General features: G+C 42.1%; 1 protein-coding gene across 5 annotated transcripts in view; it reads left to right on the forward strand.

Annotated features, from left to right (window-relative positions):
- LOC148326079 (fibroblast growth factor 12) overlaps positions 1-17,413 on the forward strand; it is a 35,773-nt gene that overhangs the window by 596 nt on the left and 17,764 nt on the right. The window contains exons 1-3 of one of the 5 annotated variants that reach the window (XM_088310916.1): positions 2,553-2,920; positions 10,493-10,540; positions 13,731-13,841. In XM_088310916.1, the coding sequence (XP_088167042.1) occupies positions 2,767-2,920; positions 10,493-10,540; positions 13,731-13,841 (313 nt within the window). In that variant the 5' untranslated portion in view covers positions 2,553-2,766. Of the gene's footprint in view, positions 1-2,552; positions 2,921-8,574; positions 9,568-10,492; positions 10,541-13,730; positions 13,842-17,413 lie in introns of those variants that run through there. The other 4 variants (XM_088310915.1, XM_088310918.1, XM_088310917.1 and 1 more) reach the window with 4 other exon arrangements.

Raw genomic sequence — 17,413 nt, forward strand, 5'->3', positions numbered from 1 at the left:
CCCAATTTAAGGTTGCCTATTGTCTAAGTAAAGTGCTGTAAGTAGGCAAATTTATTCTCAAATAAATGTTTTTTTTTTCACGTTTGTTGTAGTCTTTACACTAGCATATCTTCAGTATATATTTATGTGATGGCAATACAGAATCTATTTGAGTAAATTAGGTTGTTGCCGAGGAATAAAATCATATTTTACATTTGAACATTGAGCTGAATAATTTGGCAAAATCCTGTTTTACACAAATAAAGTCTCAACTAAAGGAAATAAAAGATACTTTTACAATACAAGTTTAATTTATCCCGTGACCACGCTTGTAACTCACTGCGTTGTAATATTTCATATTTCGCCTTGAAATGAATGAAAAAGACATTAAATTATTCCAGTCTCCCCAAAAACCTTAATGAGATAATAACACTGTAATAAAAATAGAAAATAATTCAACTTTATTGTCATTGACCACAACAGAGTTAAGAGCAACGAAATGTAGTTTGCATCTATCTAGAAGTGCTTCGCAATAGACTATAGATATCAATGTGCGGTTTCACAAAACAACAATAATAAAATTGAATGTAATATTAAATTTTCAAATTTAATAGTTTGACAGTAAATTCCTCTGGGGGTGAACATAAAAGACTTGAATCCTCTTTTTTTTTTTTTTTAAATCTGCCAAGCTGATGTTTATTGTGAAGTGCGTTGAGTTCACTGGCACCATATCAGTGCTTCTACATCTTTTTGCTCGCAAATCAAAGTTGCAAGTGAGCTGGACGTTATCCTAGCTGACTTTGGTCTAGAGGCGGGATACACCCTCGACCGGTCATCAGTCAATGAGGACAGAGAGACAATCAACAATTTAAATGCACATAAACATCTACAGACAATTTAGAGTCTTCAAATTGAAGTTGAGGTGAGTTGAGGAGATTCAATTTGAAAAAAAAAAAGGAGTTCTTTGCTGCCCTCTTGTGGAATATATATTCATTTTGCGACGATTTTCACTGTGACCCGCCTAGCTCAGTCCTGATTACCGAGAGAGTAGCGAGGGAACACTGTAGTACAGATTTGTTAGCATAATGTGCTTACTGGCTCCAAATAATGATCATTTCACATTTAATAGACGCCATTTGTTTTTTTACATTTACTATTTGAGTAGCAGAACGACACGGATGTTTGCAGATCGGTTTACAAGGTGAACTTTTCACCTGACATTCTGCGCTTTTCCTGTGAGTGGAGGTGAAACCAGAGCTGTCTTATCTTTCCGTGGTGTCATCACATGCAGACGAGCGTTTGTTCCTAACACACTCAGGACATCTTGTTTTAAAGAAGGTTATGGCAGAGGCAGCAAAGCAAGTGGAGACCGACAGTAACATGAGTTTGCTGTATACTGTATAACTCTTTCCTAATACTGTTCACTGTCTTCTTTGCATACAGTGGGGAGTGGTTGTGCACAGGGACAGCATAGAGAGATGAATATTCACCATCGCTCTATCAGCATGCCCCTCCCACCTTCCCTTCCCTCACCCAATCTCTCTACTCTACACTAACCTTTTCTTATTTGCATGGCTACTTGCTGACCAGAAACATCCTATGTACATTGTATGCATTAAAATACGCATAACACGTAAGCCCAAGGTCGGTGGCGACATTATTACATTGTGCAAACCTTATTAGCGCAGCAATGTAAATGCTGCAAATGCTGCACTGAAGTTGGTGCGCAATAATTATTGTGTTTTATTAAATACCACGCTATAACATTGTACTTTATAAAAACATGTAATAATATACTCAAGAAGAATGTAAAGAATTAAACTGTTTATGCATGGCTTAAAGTAATGCAGACAAATGAAGAGGTTTTTCACTCAACTAAGTGGCTCAGAAATCTGCAGCAATACTTTTGTAATCTATTTTTCATTTGTATCCTTTTGCTGGGGAGAAAAATATGCCTGTGTGTGCGCTGTTAGATTGTCTGTCTACATGTGTTGCTGCACCAAAATGTTGCTGAAAGCGCTACAACACCACACCGTCTGTGCTTCCCAATATGTTAGCATTATGATAGTGGCCTTTAAAGCAACGTTCTGTGCTTGTTTTCAATATACAACATAATTTTCTTAGTTTTATGTTTAATTTGATGGCTGTGAGTGGCTATTCTGAGGATTGTCATTCAGTTCGGTCATTCGGTTTCATTCTAATCAGAATACCAGGCTCCGCGTCAAATTCGGCTACCGATAATTAATATTTAAACGCATTTCTTTGTTGCTATAACTTCATCAGCAGGTTTAAAAGTGGTCTTTCCGAACACGTCTCTAAAGTCTCTTCTACTCAATTCCAGAGCGCGAGTACTTTTGCCACCTCTGGCGGAGCACAAGCGCTCCTCGTGTCCCCTCCCTCACCCACAAAACCTCCCGCGCCAGTACCAACATCACCACCAGCAGCATCACCACCTCCCCCTCCTCCTCCCACCCACCGATCTCTCCTGGTCCCCCCCCCCCCCCCCCCCCCCCTTGCTATTACGTCCCGCTACCGGTGTCGTACAATTGGAGCACGGCGTGTCGTCCTTTTGCGTTGCCTGGAGAAGCGAGCGAGAGGAGCGAGGATGACGACTGAGTAGACGAAAGGGACTAGAGGAGAAGGTGGTGGCGGAGGTGGTGGTGGTGGTGAGACCACCTCAAGATGCCTCGTTTTAGCCAAACGTGTCCTGCAGACTGTGCCCTTCCAAGGCTGTAAAGAAGGAGAGCGCGGCAGGCTGGCTGTATACGTTATGCTGCCTGACCCTGCATGCTGTGCAGTGTTGAGCCATTGTTTGGATTGAGGAGGGCTGCCATCCAAAAAGCCAAATCAATGAAGATTCTGAGGCCATTCCTTCAGAAAGGAGCGCATATGCTGCAGTGTTTCTGTGGACAACGATCGAAGTCGACCACTATCACCGACGGTGAGAGACGAACCCCTCCGAACCCCTCCTCATCATCACGAACCCCCACCACACACACAACACGCTCGCTTTGCATGCTCCTAGTGGGGGGGGGGGGGGGGGTTGCGAGTGGGGATGATGGTGACGATGAAGAGGAAGGCTGTCGAGTGCTTTCATTGGCCCGCACACACAACAAGTCAAGTGCTGCGGCTGAGTCGCTCCTCATCCGGCCCCAGTTGAGTGTGTGCACCAGTTAGCGTCGAAAGCCCCGCAGTCCTCTTCCACGCTCCGTGCACACGTCGAACGCGCGCATTGTCGCGTCAAAGTATCCCCCAAACATTAGCACCAGGGATAGCGTCGTACCACAAGGCCCAGGCTGCCAAACTTTTCACTTGTGCACTCGTGTTCTGCATGCACAGTGCATGATGCAGTGATGGCAGAATGTGCTCACACTATACTTAATAAGGAGGCAGGACATAAAATACTCCCCTTGGCGCCCTAGAGGTTATTGTTTGAAACCTGCTGGTCATGTTCCGCAGCTCGGTTAACGTGTGGAAAAGTTGAGGAAGTTCCCCCCATTAAACTCATGTGCCATCATAACCCGCATGGGCTTTTCCCTAAATTCCCGAGAGAAGTTGCTGGTATCCGATGAAAAGTATGATTGACCCGCTATATGTACAATGAAGCGTGGTGGAGGCAGCATCATGCTTTTGGAGCTATTTTTCTTGATGTGATTGATATACATTTTGAAATACCAGTCAGTGTTTGTGCATGAAACAGCCAGAATGCCAAAACAAAACAAAATCAAAGTTAGGAAAAGCCCACTAGAACAGCTCAACTTTTTTTCAGGGTTAACTGGAGGAACTTTAAATGTTGGCAGGTGTGTGCTGTCTCCCATTTTATCATGAGATTCATTGTGATTGGTTAATTCTGAACACTAGCCACATGCCCATTTCTAAGAGGGTGTGGACACTTATGCAACCACTTTATATCAGCGATCTGATTTTGCATAAATAAACAAACAAACCAACAAATAAATAAAAAAAGAAAAGAAAAATGAGTTCTACAGGTCAGGTCACATTTTATATTATTTTAAATGATATATTTTGGTCCTATTTTTTTTTAAATCAGAGAAACTGGTATTTGAACAGGGTTGCACGCTGTAAAAAGTAACTTTACAGCATGAAAGTAAAGAGGATAAAAAAAAGACTGACTAGTATGACTGTGTGTCGTTCAATGAATGGCTGATGTTGTTTGCTAATTTTTCTTGCCATGAATAAGTCTGCCCTTTAGAAGCACTTATAAATGAATTATTAATTCAGTGGCTTGCACGTTTGCACGTTTTAAGCTTTAATTAACCTCTTTAAGTCATTGAATAAGGACAGCACAAATGACCTCCCGTGGAAAGTGAAGCCTGCTGGAAATATATTGAATACATGCCCCATAACATTGCACTTTTTTTCACTTCTGTTCAAGTTGTTTCAATTGTCTTCAGCAATTGTAATCCTTCTTACATGTACAAGTGACATTACATGCACTTGATAAAAACTAAAAAATTCCTTCCATCCCTTCTTGGTTTTGGCGCAAACAACTTGCTTGTGTTGTGTTAACGAACATTGTTGCCATGAATGTCAGTAACTTATGTTTTAAAGTTGTTCCAACTTAAATGACTGTTTTAGGCCCCAAAAATACAAGTTGTGTTTTTTTCTTTGGTTTTGTTTGTCTTTACAGTGTGGGAGCTCAATAACGGGACTTATCAACTCCACACATTTCATAAGTGTATAACCCTTTCCACTTTACTATTAAAAGTAACTCTGGCCTTCTGCTCCACAACGTTATGATCTTCAGGATTTCAGTCGAGGGCTCGCTCCTAATTCAGGCCAGTCAATTAGAAGCAAGTATAGCCGACTCCTCTGAGACAAATGGACCAAAAGCAGCAAATGTTGGGATCTGCATGACTGATTGTTAGTCCTTAACAGGATACAAAATGTCTACACACCAACCAAACTTTTAGAGACTTTAGAAGTGGTTCCCATTCCAAATAAAGTTCAGCTGTTCTCCTAGGCTTTGGCAGGCATTTATAAAAAAAAATATTTCAGGTTAACTCATTCACTGCCAGCCCAGGTAAAATGAAAATATGTCTATATCCGTCAATGGTAGCGAATGAGTTAATCAAAAGTACTTTAAATGTTATGCTAACTCCCATTTAACATGTGCTTGAATGTGATTGGTTAATTCAGATCTTATAGGAGGGTGTGCACAGTTTTGCAACCACATTATCCCAGTTGCTTATTTTTCCTTCGTCTCTTGAAAATATGTTTTTAAATTGGTTTGTGCAAGTTCTATTGTAGGTCACTTTGGAAAAAACGTTACTTTTAACCAGGGGTGTGTTGACTTTTTATAGCCATTGCATTCTGCATCTCTGGACAGTGTTAGACCCTGAGTATTCTTGTCACACTTGCAAGTCAATTTATTATATAAATTAGTAGGAAACAACAGACACGACCGAATTCATTACAGCACAATTGAATCAATACTTTGACAGTCAATGAAATGACAGCATTTGATTCAACTGGATGGGTAATAATTTGGGGTTTGGCAAACGGATGGATGGATATACAAAGCTGAAAGATAATGGCATGATTATAAGTTAAACACGGAATAGAAAATGAAATCGAATTGGTAAATTTGATGTGTGCTTTTAGAAGGGAATAACAATTTGGTGTCATCTTGTCAAGGTCATTAGCGTAATAAATGATGGACTTTAGTGAATGAAAACTTCCACCAAGGAGCCTTTACTAGTTGTAGTTAAGCTTTTCACCACAAGAGGTCAGCACACATAAAGAAATCCATTAGACTTCTTCCACTATGCTTTTTTTTTTCTTGTATCGGTGGCTGCTTGGTTAATTTTCTTCCTCATTTTCACATGCATAACGCGGCTTAATTTAACAGGACACATGTTGATATAAAAAATTAATATGATCATGGTATGTAACAGAACATAACATTTAGGTTTTACTGCAGCAGGGTTCGTGTGCCAGACGTCGAAAAGAATATCAATTGTCTTTGTCTCTGGCGCTATTTAGAGGATTCTTTACAAATTCATAACGTATGTCTCAATTTCTGTGAAACATCATTCCACATACTCCAGACCACCAGCTGATGCCCCCCATCACTTTTAAGAGCCCAACTCTGCCGAGAATGTGGTTGTTATCGATGTTTCTTCTCATAGTTTTGACATATCAAAGACACGCCAATAGCATTACGGCAAGATAGAATTGAAGAGATCTTTATAGACTCTTGCAAGCAAACTCCATTTGTTTTTTGCTATCTTTATTCTCTCCCTGGAAATAGCCTGAATGTGTTTGTCGCTCTTATCTCACTCTCAGACACGGGGGGCCTCCACCGATGATATTCTCATTTTATATAAGGAGGTATAAATAAAATAAGTATTTTGTGGAGGAAATGTGTTAAACTGAGCCTGGGAATTTTTTTTTAAATGTTTCATGTGGAAAGAAAAAGATGCACAACATGCACTCACACGCATGCTGTCATTGTCTGGGTTTTAAGTGTGTGTTCTATGCCAATGTTCGCCAACCTTCCGTCATTGACCGGTTCATCACCTTTGCGGACCGGCAACGGGGCGGATGCGGTTGGGTGGTTCTGGGATGCTGGCCGTGTAGTTTTGGCCTTTGCTGTCTTTGGAAGGGGGTGAAAGGGTTCAAATTTCTTCTCATTATGTGTACTGCACTGTAGCATTATAGTGTCAAAAAGTATAGCACAACCTATGGCCTGTTGGTCATACATACCTTTGAGATTTAAAAAAAACAACAAAAAATCATCATAAATCCTCATTGCTTTTTTTTTTGTTGCAGATGCTAACTAAGGTGATGATATTCAACTTGATGTCAATTAATGAATGATGTCTTTGATATTGTTTTTCAGTTCCTAACTCACCGTGTCTTTTTGCACCACACACAAGCTTGCTAATTCACTTTGTCCTCTGTCCCGCCTTGAATAGGTCCCAGACCCCAATTTGTTCATCCATTCACCTTCACATACCCTCAAGGACTCACTGACAGTTGGAACTTGTAAAACTCTTAAGACCAATTCACATGACACAACCGTCAGGGTTGGGGAACTTAAATGCTGCAGGCAGCTGCAATTTTTCATCAGTGCGACTGGGGTACCTCATAGTACCACACACTTCTAACAAAATATGGCATTTTAAATATTATGTGCAAAATACACGCTCTTTATACATTTCATTTTTCATAATACATTGCCATGCATGTACTGTACAAATGAGCCACTTTTCTAACCCAACGAGAAAGGGTTTGAAGCTGACAACAAAATTGATTTTTTCTTCCTGTGCAAAGGACTTTTTTGCACCAAGAATACCATTAAAGGACGGCACAAAACTGCTTCACAGCAAACCAAAATTAAGTGCAGGAATTCATTTTGTGCATTTTTGCTATAAAAAAAAACAACGCACTCAAAATTTCAATATTACTGAGCTACAATGTGCATTCTGCATATCCTCCCAAATCTGCAAAACATTATGAGGCCTACTCATGTTGTAGAAAAGGATAGCATAAGACTCAGTGTAAGCTTCCCTAAGCAATATCTGCCATCTAGTGGGGAATGGTGATATTACAATTTAAAACAAAAATCGACCCTTGCACATTTGTTGTTCGACAGCCAGAGATTTGCATAATCACAGAGTTTTTTTTCCATTTTTTTTTTCAATTTAGTTTCTCCCCTTAATGTTTCTGAGATTTTCATATCCGTTCAAATGTATAATGACTATTCACAAGCGTGTTTTCAAAAAGTGTGTGGGGTTGCAAAAAAAAATTTATTTTTAGGGTGCCTCAGTTGCCCGTCCCTGTCCCACAGTGTACAATATATATGATTTAAAAAAATATAGGAGGTCGAAATCCTTTTTCAATGAAGTATTGTCGCAACCATGAGGTTGTGTTCCAAAAGTTTTATAGACTGTTGAGGCTTCAGTGAAACACTAGATGTTGGCGACATTAATCGATCATTTTCCCAATAAAGAGGTTATTGATCGACCACCTCTTGTCTTCATTTTGTCGTTCAAGCAATCGCCATAATGTGCCTTTATTGTTACCGGAGGGTATTTGTTGAATTCGCTGACGATGGAGGTGAGGATTTAGGCCGATGCTCGCCAGCTAGCATTAGCGGATCGCCTTTCAGGCGGGCGTGGTGTGCCGACAAACCACTTGTTGGTTTCAGCGAGGCATCTATGTTGTTAATGCCAAAATATCATTGGTAATTTATCGACTTCAAGCTATTATGTTCAGCGCGCAAAGGTAAAATTGAGGTGTTTGTTCAAGCCCTGATATAAAATATTTTATGATAAACATTTGTTCATAAAGGTTTCCCCAGCCCTGAGATACAAATATGTCCTTATTTTACAATTATGATTCGATACATGACCATTTCCTTAACATCCCATAATCATCCAAATGGAACAATAGTGAGACATTTAGCATCATCCTCCACCCTCTTCCCTTATTTTTTTGCCTTATTATTTCTTCACATTTTCTAGCAGCACTCTCATTGCATGGCTGTGAGAATTCCTAATACAATCACGTATGATTGCGTTAAAAGAGTTGGAGAGAAAGGGAGAGTGAGGAGGAGGAGGAGGAGGAGCAGTCAGGGGAGGAAGAGGGTGAGGCGGTCTATGGAGCGCTCACGTTGTCTGTCGGCGATGGAGCAAACCCACAGCATCCACGCAGCGAGACACACCGAGGAATAATGCCACTCTCTTTTTTTCTTGGGGCGCTCCGTGAAACTAATTGTTGCTTTTGATACGACAATCTCCCCCCTTTCCCCACCCTCCTGCAGGCTTCTATCACATCTCTGCAGCACCCTTCACTGCCGATCTCCCCTTTCCACCCCCCCACCCTCTCTCCCGTTGCATTGAGAGGTGCCATCGTCGGAACCGGAGCGTGCAGCGTGCATGCACGGGATCATCTGGGCTCCTTGCACAACGCCGTGCACAGCCACTGCGTATCCCAGTCATGAACGTGGATTAAACACCGAAAGGTTTTTTTTTTTTTTTTTTTTGCAGTCCATATGAAGAATTGTTAAAAAGAAACCCAGAAGGAGATGGAGGATTCGGAATAGCAGAAGGCAGAAGCTCTCTTGATGACATGCAACTTATCAAGACTGTTGCGTGTTTGCACGGTCCAGTGGGTAGATTGATAGCAATTAAGTCCCGACGGTACAACAAAGTTCTTTTATATTGCGTGAAAATGCAACTGGAATCTCAATGATGTTCCGGAATCAGAGTTCCTCATCAGCATGACATTTGGTTGAAGCGTCTGTTTGGCACTCAGAATCTACCGTCTCCCTATTTTTTATTTTTTTTGCATCAAAATTCTGCACCAGCTTCCCCTCTCAGTTGCACCAGACTCTTGGGTGTTTTTTGACTCGGCTCGGGGAGATGGCTGCGATCGCCAGCTCTCTGATCCGCCAGAAGCGCCAGGCGAGGGAGTCGAACAGCGACCGGGTGTCCACGTCCAAGCGTCGCCCCAGCCCCAGCAAGGACCCCCGCTCTCTGTGCGAGCGGCATTTTTTGGGGGTCTTCAGCAAAGTGCGCTTCTGCAGCGGCAAGAAAAGACCCGTGCGCCGGCGACCAGGTCAGTGCACCCCCCGTTCACCGGCACGGCGATGCGCGCGTTGTGTGCGAATGGCCCCCCCCACCACCACCCCCCCTTCCCAACTGAACCCAGCCCAAACCCTCCCCGCTCCCCTTCAAAGCAGCAGAGCCTTTGTGCTGCAATCACTGGCTCCCAAAATACCCCCAGAAGGTAGAAATTCTCCGCGGTGCCAGAAAAATAAATCCACCTGTTCCTTTCTGATGTCCCTTCCTGATATCTAGAACATGTTTCGGATGTGACGTCACCCCCTTTGCGCTGATCAGAATACACGAGGAGTTTTCCGTCGTGCATGTGAACAACTAGAACACCCCCCCCCCCCCCTGTCCCCGCCCCCTGAACAAAGCTTCAATTCCAAATGAATGCTGATTGGGGTTTTCCAGAGGAGGGGGATAAGTTGCACCGCAGTGCACCACAAGGCTCTTTTCAGATTAAATGTTTTAATGGTAAATGTTTATTGCAGAGAGTGGGAGCATTACTGCAGTGGAGGGAGGTATGGCCTCAGTGATTAAGAGCTACTCCGCTTTTATTGATGCCATACGATAGTTCGGTGTTGGTGCACAGTAATGGAAGTCATCCCCCAGGTAGTTTTTATGGGAGAGTCCCACAGACAGACAAGCAGACTGATTAAAAACTCATATGGATCAGCGTCAATAAACAATTCCACTGCCATAAAATGCCAGATGTGAAAATTAGTTGGCCACTATTTGGCAGGTAGGTAACTCTTAAACATTACATGACATCATAAGACCGTGATGAATGTGACACCCCCCCCCCTACCGATGCCTTGACATATTTTTGCTTATACAAACCGATTCAATGAATTTTTTTTTAAAGAAATCAAATCTGCCTGTTTTAAAAGACTGTTTCTCCTTCTGTCCCAACCACCCCCCCCGTACTTCGTAAGATGCACCCTCGAAACCTCCACAGGTGTCCCATAAGGGATGCAGGCTAGGTCAGTAGCTCAGCCTCCATCCGTGTGTGCTGTGTTTCTTCTCGTCTCCACCCCATCTTGCGCCCATGTCGACTCGCCCCCCTCCTCCTCTTTTTGGGGCCGGTGGGGGGGTTGTGGGGAGGGACACATCTAGAGGAAAGGGGGGGCTCCGTTGGGCTTTCAACACCTGTCTGATTGCTGACTTTTTTGTCCTCTCATCTCTGTGTGGCTGTCTTTCAAAAAAAAAAAAAAAGGTTTGGCTCTGCCTCCTCATTTGATTTCTGCTTTTTTTCTTTTTTCTATTTATTTTGGTCAATGTTGGATCAAAACCTCGCTCCTCCTCCGAAATCTGTAACTATTGTGTGTGTCAAGCTCTAGTGTAGGTGTACATTGGTGTTGATGAATATGCTGTGTGTGTGTGTGTGTGTGTCGCTATTAGACCAGGTGATCATTCACCATTTCACGGCCATGACACCATTTGTCAGCGTACCTAAATGTCTTGTCCTGTTTAGTATGACGTACGTGTATGACCTTTTGATACCGGCTGCTGTCAGCCATCACACTATCCACAAACACACAATGGCAACCATTATACTCTTGTGTGCTTTGGAGTTTTTCTTTGTACTGTACACACACGCTGTTAAATGATCGGAACTGATGAGCCAGGCAGTGACGGCCACACACATTTATGGACGTGCGCTTATCGCATGTAATTGCGCCCGGTCAACTCAGCCAGCGTGTGATGGATGATGAAGGGCTCGTCCCAGGAATGGATGGCCCCCAAGGGTAGGTGAGTTGGTGACGGATGTCTCGGTTGAGTAGATATGGAACACTCTGCACATCTCTGATAGTTGTTTTATTGAGCTGCTAATGAAAGCGCTGCATTTTTTTCAACAGTGAAACCTGGAAGGTTTGACATTTCTTTGGTTTTACACTTTGAAGAAAAATAAAGCCGACTGGATCAAATTGCAGCCGAGAATCTAAAGCACAGGTGTCAAACTCCAGCGCTCGCTGGCCCGCTAACAGCAAGCTCCGCAGGAGCCTGATAACGATCCCGATCGTTTGAATCAGGTGTGTTGTAGGAGGGAAACATCGGAAACATGCCGGATAGTGGCCCTCGAGGACCGGAGTTTGACATCTGTGAGCTAAAGCAGGTTTTTCACTTTTTGCAGGGGGCTCTGGTCCCCGTTAACCGCAAAAAATGGGGGATTATTGTATAAGCTCCAAACTTCTTATATTATGTTTTTTTTTATTTATTTATATTAATCGGACTAATAACTCTCCTGGTTAACACAGTGCAGTTTAGAGCAGTAAAGTTTGTCCCCAATCCATATTTTTACAGGAGAAAAATTTAGGATCCCTTCATGCACTGTTAATGAACTGTCAAAGCTTGCTGCTGTTTGTGCATTTTTGAGATCGTCTTTTTAGTGGTGACTTAGGTTAAAATCTGGAGCTTTGCTTCCCGTTTTAACTGAAAGACACCGTTTTCTTGACCTAATGCGGCTCCTGACGAATGCACAATTACATCTTGAAGTGCACTAGTGAGCATTGTCTGCCATCTGGTGGTGAACACTGTTATTACAACTTCAGACTGTTCAGATATTGTGACCATTTTAAATTTTTAAAAAATTAATCAAGGGCCACTCAGAGTGAGGGATGCCATTTGTCCGTCTCTTTTACAAACATAATAAAAGGAATATAGTTGTAAAAAAAAATAATTGTAATATACATAATATTATGACAACCTTTGTGACGATAAGCAGGATGTAAAATAGATGTATGCATGTATGAAAATTCATAGTGTATATTGAACCATAGTTAAGAAATCGAGATTGAAACTTAATTCCAGTGTATCGTAACGGACGTGCAGAAACCGAGGTCACACTGGCTGCAGCCACTTTTTTTTTTTTTATAGGTTCCATTGCAACATCCCTCTTCTTCATGGGCCTGCTGTGCCTGCAGCAGATGGTCCACGATGAGCTGACATCAGCTCGACATAAAAGTTGAAAAAAAAAAAAAGTGTTCAGTAATCTGGATCCTGAGCCTTCAGCTCTCGAGAGATGTAGTAAAAAAGAAACTAGCGGTTGCTTCCTCGAATGGATCGACCTCTAAATTTGTTATGACTTTGCAGGACAATTAGCCTGTCGCTCAGATAAGAGTTGTTTTTCCCAGAACGTGTTGCTCAATGGATATTTCGTGGAGCATACTCGGAATGCTGCTCCACAGACATTTTACCGGAAGTCTTTCTTCCATACGTTGGAATAATCTTCTTCCTCTTAATAATTATTTTTTGATTTTTTTTCCTTTTTCTTTTCCGAATGTGGTTTTAGGAACGCGCAGTCCTCTTACGCATGCCATCCCACATTCCTGTGTATGACACAGCCGCGCTTGAAATAAGTGCAAATGTTCGCAGATCTTCCACAAATCTGCTGCGACAAACTGCATAATTTGTTCCCTTTGTCAGCCGGAGAATACAAAATGATTTGTTTTGTTTGTCTCTGTGCCTCCACCCCCCGAAAGGCTCATCCGTTGTGGGGAACAAATAACAAATTTCATTACGAGCCTCAAACCTTATCAAACAAGGCGATTCGTTTTCTCACACATCCGTTCCCTCTCTGGCATTGCCAGACGGGCGGTAGTTATTTAACCTGATCTCCGCCTCCCCGCCCGTCGCCCCTCGTGAAGTGTTTTCAGCAGCACCCTGGCGAGGCACCAGATGACACAGACTAAAAGTTGGAGGTCAGTCAGGGTGATTGAAATGTAAAACTGTGGAAACTTCTACATGAACAAATAGCACTGTGAGAATCTGCCCGTTCAAACTGCTTGTTGAATCTTCCTTTGAAGGAGATAATTATAAAATGTGCTCGCTGCAAATACCGTCCAGGGGGGGTAGTTTCATTACCACGTGGGGCGCAACAGACGTCTCATTATAATTCATTATTGCTGAGCAGCTGGTAAGGTTCAAGTGAGTAAGACGATGGGATGTGATCTGATGTATTCTTAACACATTTTCTTCTTGGGTGTACACTCCAGCTTTCAGTATAAATGTATTTTTTTTTTGTTTGGACTATCAAATGTCAAAAAAAAAAAAAAAAAAAAAAAAAAAGCTGGTTTGTTTCCGAATTTTTTGTCTGACATGCTCTTGCTGGGCCGGGGTGGGTTGTGGCTTGGCCCAATGTGTGTGTGTGTGTGTTGTGTGTGCGCGTTGCAGAGCCACAGCTGAAAGGCATCGTGACACGACTGTTCAGCCAGCAGGGCTTCTACCTGCAGATGAAGCCGGACGGTACCATTGATGGCAGCAAGGACGAGAACAGCGACAACAGTGAGTGGCGCCTTCGCACCATTTTTACAATAAATAAGTAACACCTGCGTATGTGGACAAAGTATGTTTTTAGCAGATATCGGCACTTTGCCATATTTTGCCGGACCTTCCTCTGTCCGCGACCTGGGCACCCTCCCATCGTTGTCCTTTTAAAGCCCGTCCTTGCGTTTCACCAGTTTGCCCCCACCCAAAAAAAAATAAATAAATAAAAATTAAAAATGTCCATGCATGACGAGAGACTAATGGCAGAGGTTTCATAATTCATAAATGTATTTATTTAAATTTATTTAAAGCTTATTATCTGACTAATTTCCTATTCACATCCACTTACCGTAATTTCACACCCAATTAAAAGCCACAATAGCAAAATTTTGCCTTAAAAACGGATTTGTATGCACATTAGCCGCTTCGGACTAAGAGCCGCGGGTCTCTGCGTTATTAAATGGGGTATAATATAAGCACTGGGTAGATATCGTTAGAGAGTTTATGGGAACCTTTTTCAGCGAAGAAAATTCACAGATGGGCTCGGACCGGTGTCGCACTGTAGATTTGGCTGTATTTATTGCACTTCATCCCTTTGCACAAATTAAATGCAAATTAGGGATGCTCATTTTGGCTCTCAATTGCTTCTTCACACAATAGCACGTATTGCATCCGTATTTTGGCCCACTCTCTTTCTCGCATCGTTGAACTCTCAGTTTAAGGGCCAGCACACTTGATTTAATTCTGCTCCCAGTGTAAATATTTGAATTCCATACTCTGGGTACTTGACACCGTTAGAGGCGATGATAGGGGCAGACGAAAAGCCACTTCCGTTCCTGCTTAGTCTGTCCTTTTTGAAAAAATTCTCATCACATCCACAAAGGTTTCCTCCCTACAACAACGCTAACTCTTACATGGGAGTGTTCTTGTAAAGTTTACTCTGTAAGCTTTTTAAATTTTTTTTTTTTTTAATGGGAATATTTCACGAGCAGTTTACTCTTTTCCGCACCACTTCAAAGTGTGTAACTCAAAATGTCAACATTCAAAACTATAAAGAGTATTTGGGGGGGAAATATGTGACAAAAGTCCCGTCAAAATTGTAAAACAACCAGTCGTGAACATATTTCCTGCAACTTCTGTTCAGTGAGGCTCACCGTATGCCGACAGAACACGAGTGAAGTTGGCGACACACTCTCGCATACCAAGCGGCCAACCAACCGATACGTCAACAGACAAACTTTGACCCTTTTGTGGATTTTGAGGTTCCACAAAGAAAATAAAATAATAGTTTTATGTTTTATTGAACCGCCAAAACGTAGCGTGACTGTCAAGAGAGACGCGGATCGTCACAAAGATAAAGACAATTAAGGAGGAAAGAAAAGACAATAAGGAAAGCGTGGATGTTTTGAGAGGCTGTTGACAAAGCTCTTTCGTCCCATTCACCTGCTGCATCCTTGCATTTTGCTGACAGAGACTCCCCCTGCTTTGCTTTCTATCCCCAGAGAAATATGAAATTATAACTATTCAGTTGACAGCATTATAATTGTTACTTTAAAAAAATGTGTATGTACTTTATATCACTGTCATTGACACTTGTTTTCTATTGGTCTGTTATTTTCACAAATTGCTGATCTAAAGTGTTGAAACTGCATCGCTGTCTTTAATGATGAACAAACGTTTTGTTTGGCTTTGAAAAGGTTGATGGAATTGGAAGTGTGAGGATTCCGCCTGATGCAAGCAATATTCTGTATTGGAACGGCTCAGTGGCAACATGGCAGCCGTAGTCGGCCTGACTTTCGATTTTTGCGAAAGCGCATATGCATTTTTGATTGGATGTTCCATCTGCAGCTTAAAAAAAAAAAATTAACAGTAAAACTGGCCACTGGTCAGCCACTCAAATTTGCCCAACCCTGCACACTCTGTCGATTTCAGCTGCGCAACTCCACAATTCTGTTCTTTGGGTTTTATTTTACCGAGTTACCGTTATTGGTTCCGTGATAGGTCGAATGCAGAGGACAAAAAAATGACCAAAAAAAACGACAAAGGTTTGATCACCATAAAACCCCAAATGGAACTTGTTGCGACGTGGGGAAGTGGCGTCGCGTGTCCCTGTCCGGACTGCTTACTTCAATATGGCCAAGACGACAAATTTGACCTCAATAATAAATGAGAAAGAAAAGAATAGAAAGTAAAACGTAAGTCTGCTGCGCGTTGAGACTTAATATGATGTGACTCACCTTCCGGACACACAGACTAAAGCTGGAAAATGCGATCGAGGGGGCATTCACTCGATGCATAAATGAACACACATTTATCATCTGCCTCATGCAACGGCCACAAATACACACTCGGGCACGCGCGCGCACACACATGCACACACACCAGTGAGAATATAAGACAGGCAAAGGAACAAGGTCTACTTTTCGACTCTTTGCATTAAAATAAAAGTGAGGTTATAATTAACATTGGATACGTTTTTCTAAGTGCAATGATGAGAGAAAAAAAATAAATTTAATTTTAAATGAAAGTGAACAAAAGCATTAGAACAATATATATGACTTTGAAAAACCACAGTATTTAGAAAATAAAATATTAACAAGGTTTATTCATTACAATTTTTTTCAAGTTCGGCGGGCCGGATTAAAACGTTAAACGGGCCACATGTGGCCCCCGGGCCGTAGTTTGCCCACACCTGATTTGAAAGGGAATGTTTAACTTCAGAGTTCCATTGATTAAAGGACATACTGCCTTTTTCTAAAAAAAAAATACAAAATGTACAGGATAAGGAGGATAAGGGGAAAATCACATGTCAGCAAAGAATGGTCTCCCAGTCTGGAGCGAAGCCAGACGGGAAAACAATCATAATCCTTCTTGTCTGAAAACATCTTGCCAAAGCTTCTGGACCCCCGGCTGCGTTCTGGTGGACAGAACAAGCTCTCTCTGTCATGCTTTCTATGTTTTATGTGGATCAACTCTGAGTGAGAACCACTTACAGATTAATGTCAAGGCAGGGTGTTCGGCCAAAGAAGGATTACCGCGCAGGGGAAAGAGAGTTTAGCGAAAAAAAAAAAAAAGATGGCATTTTCTTTTTGCTCTTTAAAAATGTTTCTGTTTAGAGGCGTTTGATGTATTCGAGAGTTTTTTGTAGTTTGTTGAGGGCTTCCCCACCTTGAGGTAATCCTCTTGTTAAGCAGCGATGCCAGTCCAAGGATGAAGGGCCGCGGTGAATAATTCAGCCGCATGAAACTAAAAATACCAACGTCTCCGTTTGTAGCCAATAAATAATTCTCCATATGTGGTGCCGCGAGCGTAGACAGTTTGAAGGTAGAAAGAAAACAGGGTGAGGAGGAAGGGAGTGCCGGAGCGGGCTTGCGCAGCACAAAAATTTTAGTATTCAGATCCAGCTCGGACGTATTGATTGAGAGGCTGCTGTATTTGAATAATAGATTAGCCCTCGAGCCTTGAGCCATGCTCCTTTCTGACCTGCGACATCCTCAGCAGCAGACATGAGCTGTAATTTATTTTCAGCGAGTATTCCGCAGAACCGATGGAAGTGAGCGACATGATGCAACCTGAATACCTAAACCAAC

The sequence above is a fragment of the Idiotropiscis lumnitzeri genome, chromosome 12 (assembly GCF_059441095.1).
Source record: "Idiotropiscis lumnitzeri isolate Australia: NSW breed Sydney's pygmy pipehorse chromosome 12, RoL_Ilum_1.0, whole genome shotgun sequence".
Classification (NCBI taxonomy): Eukaryota; Metazoa; Chordata; class Actinopteri; order Syngnathiformes; family Syngnathidae; genus Idiotropiscis; species Idiotropiscis lumnitzeri.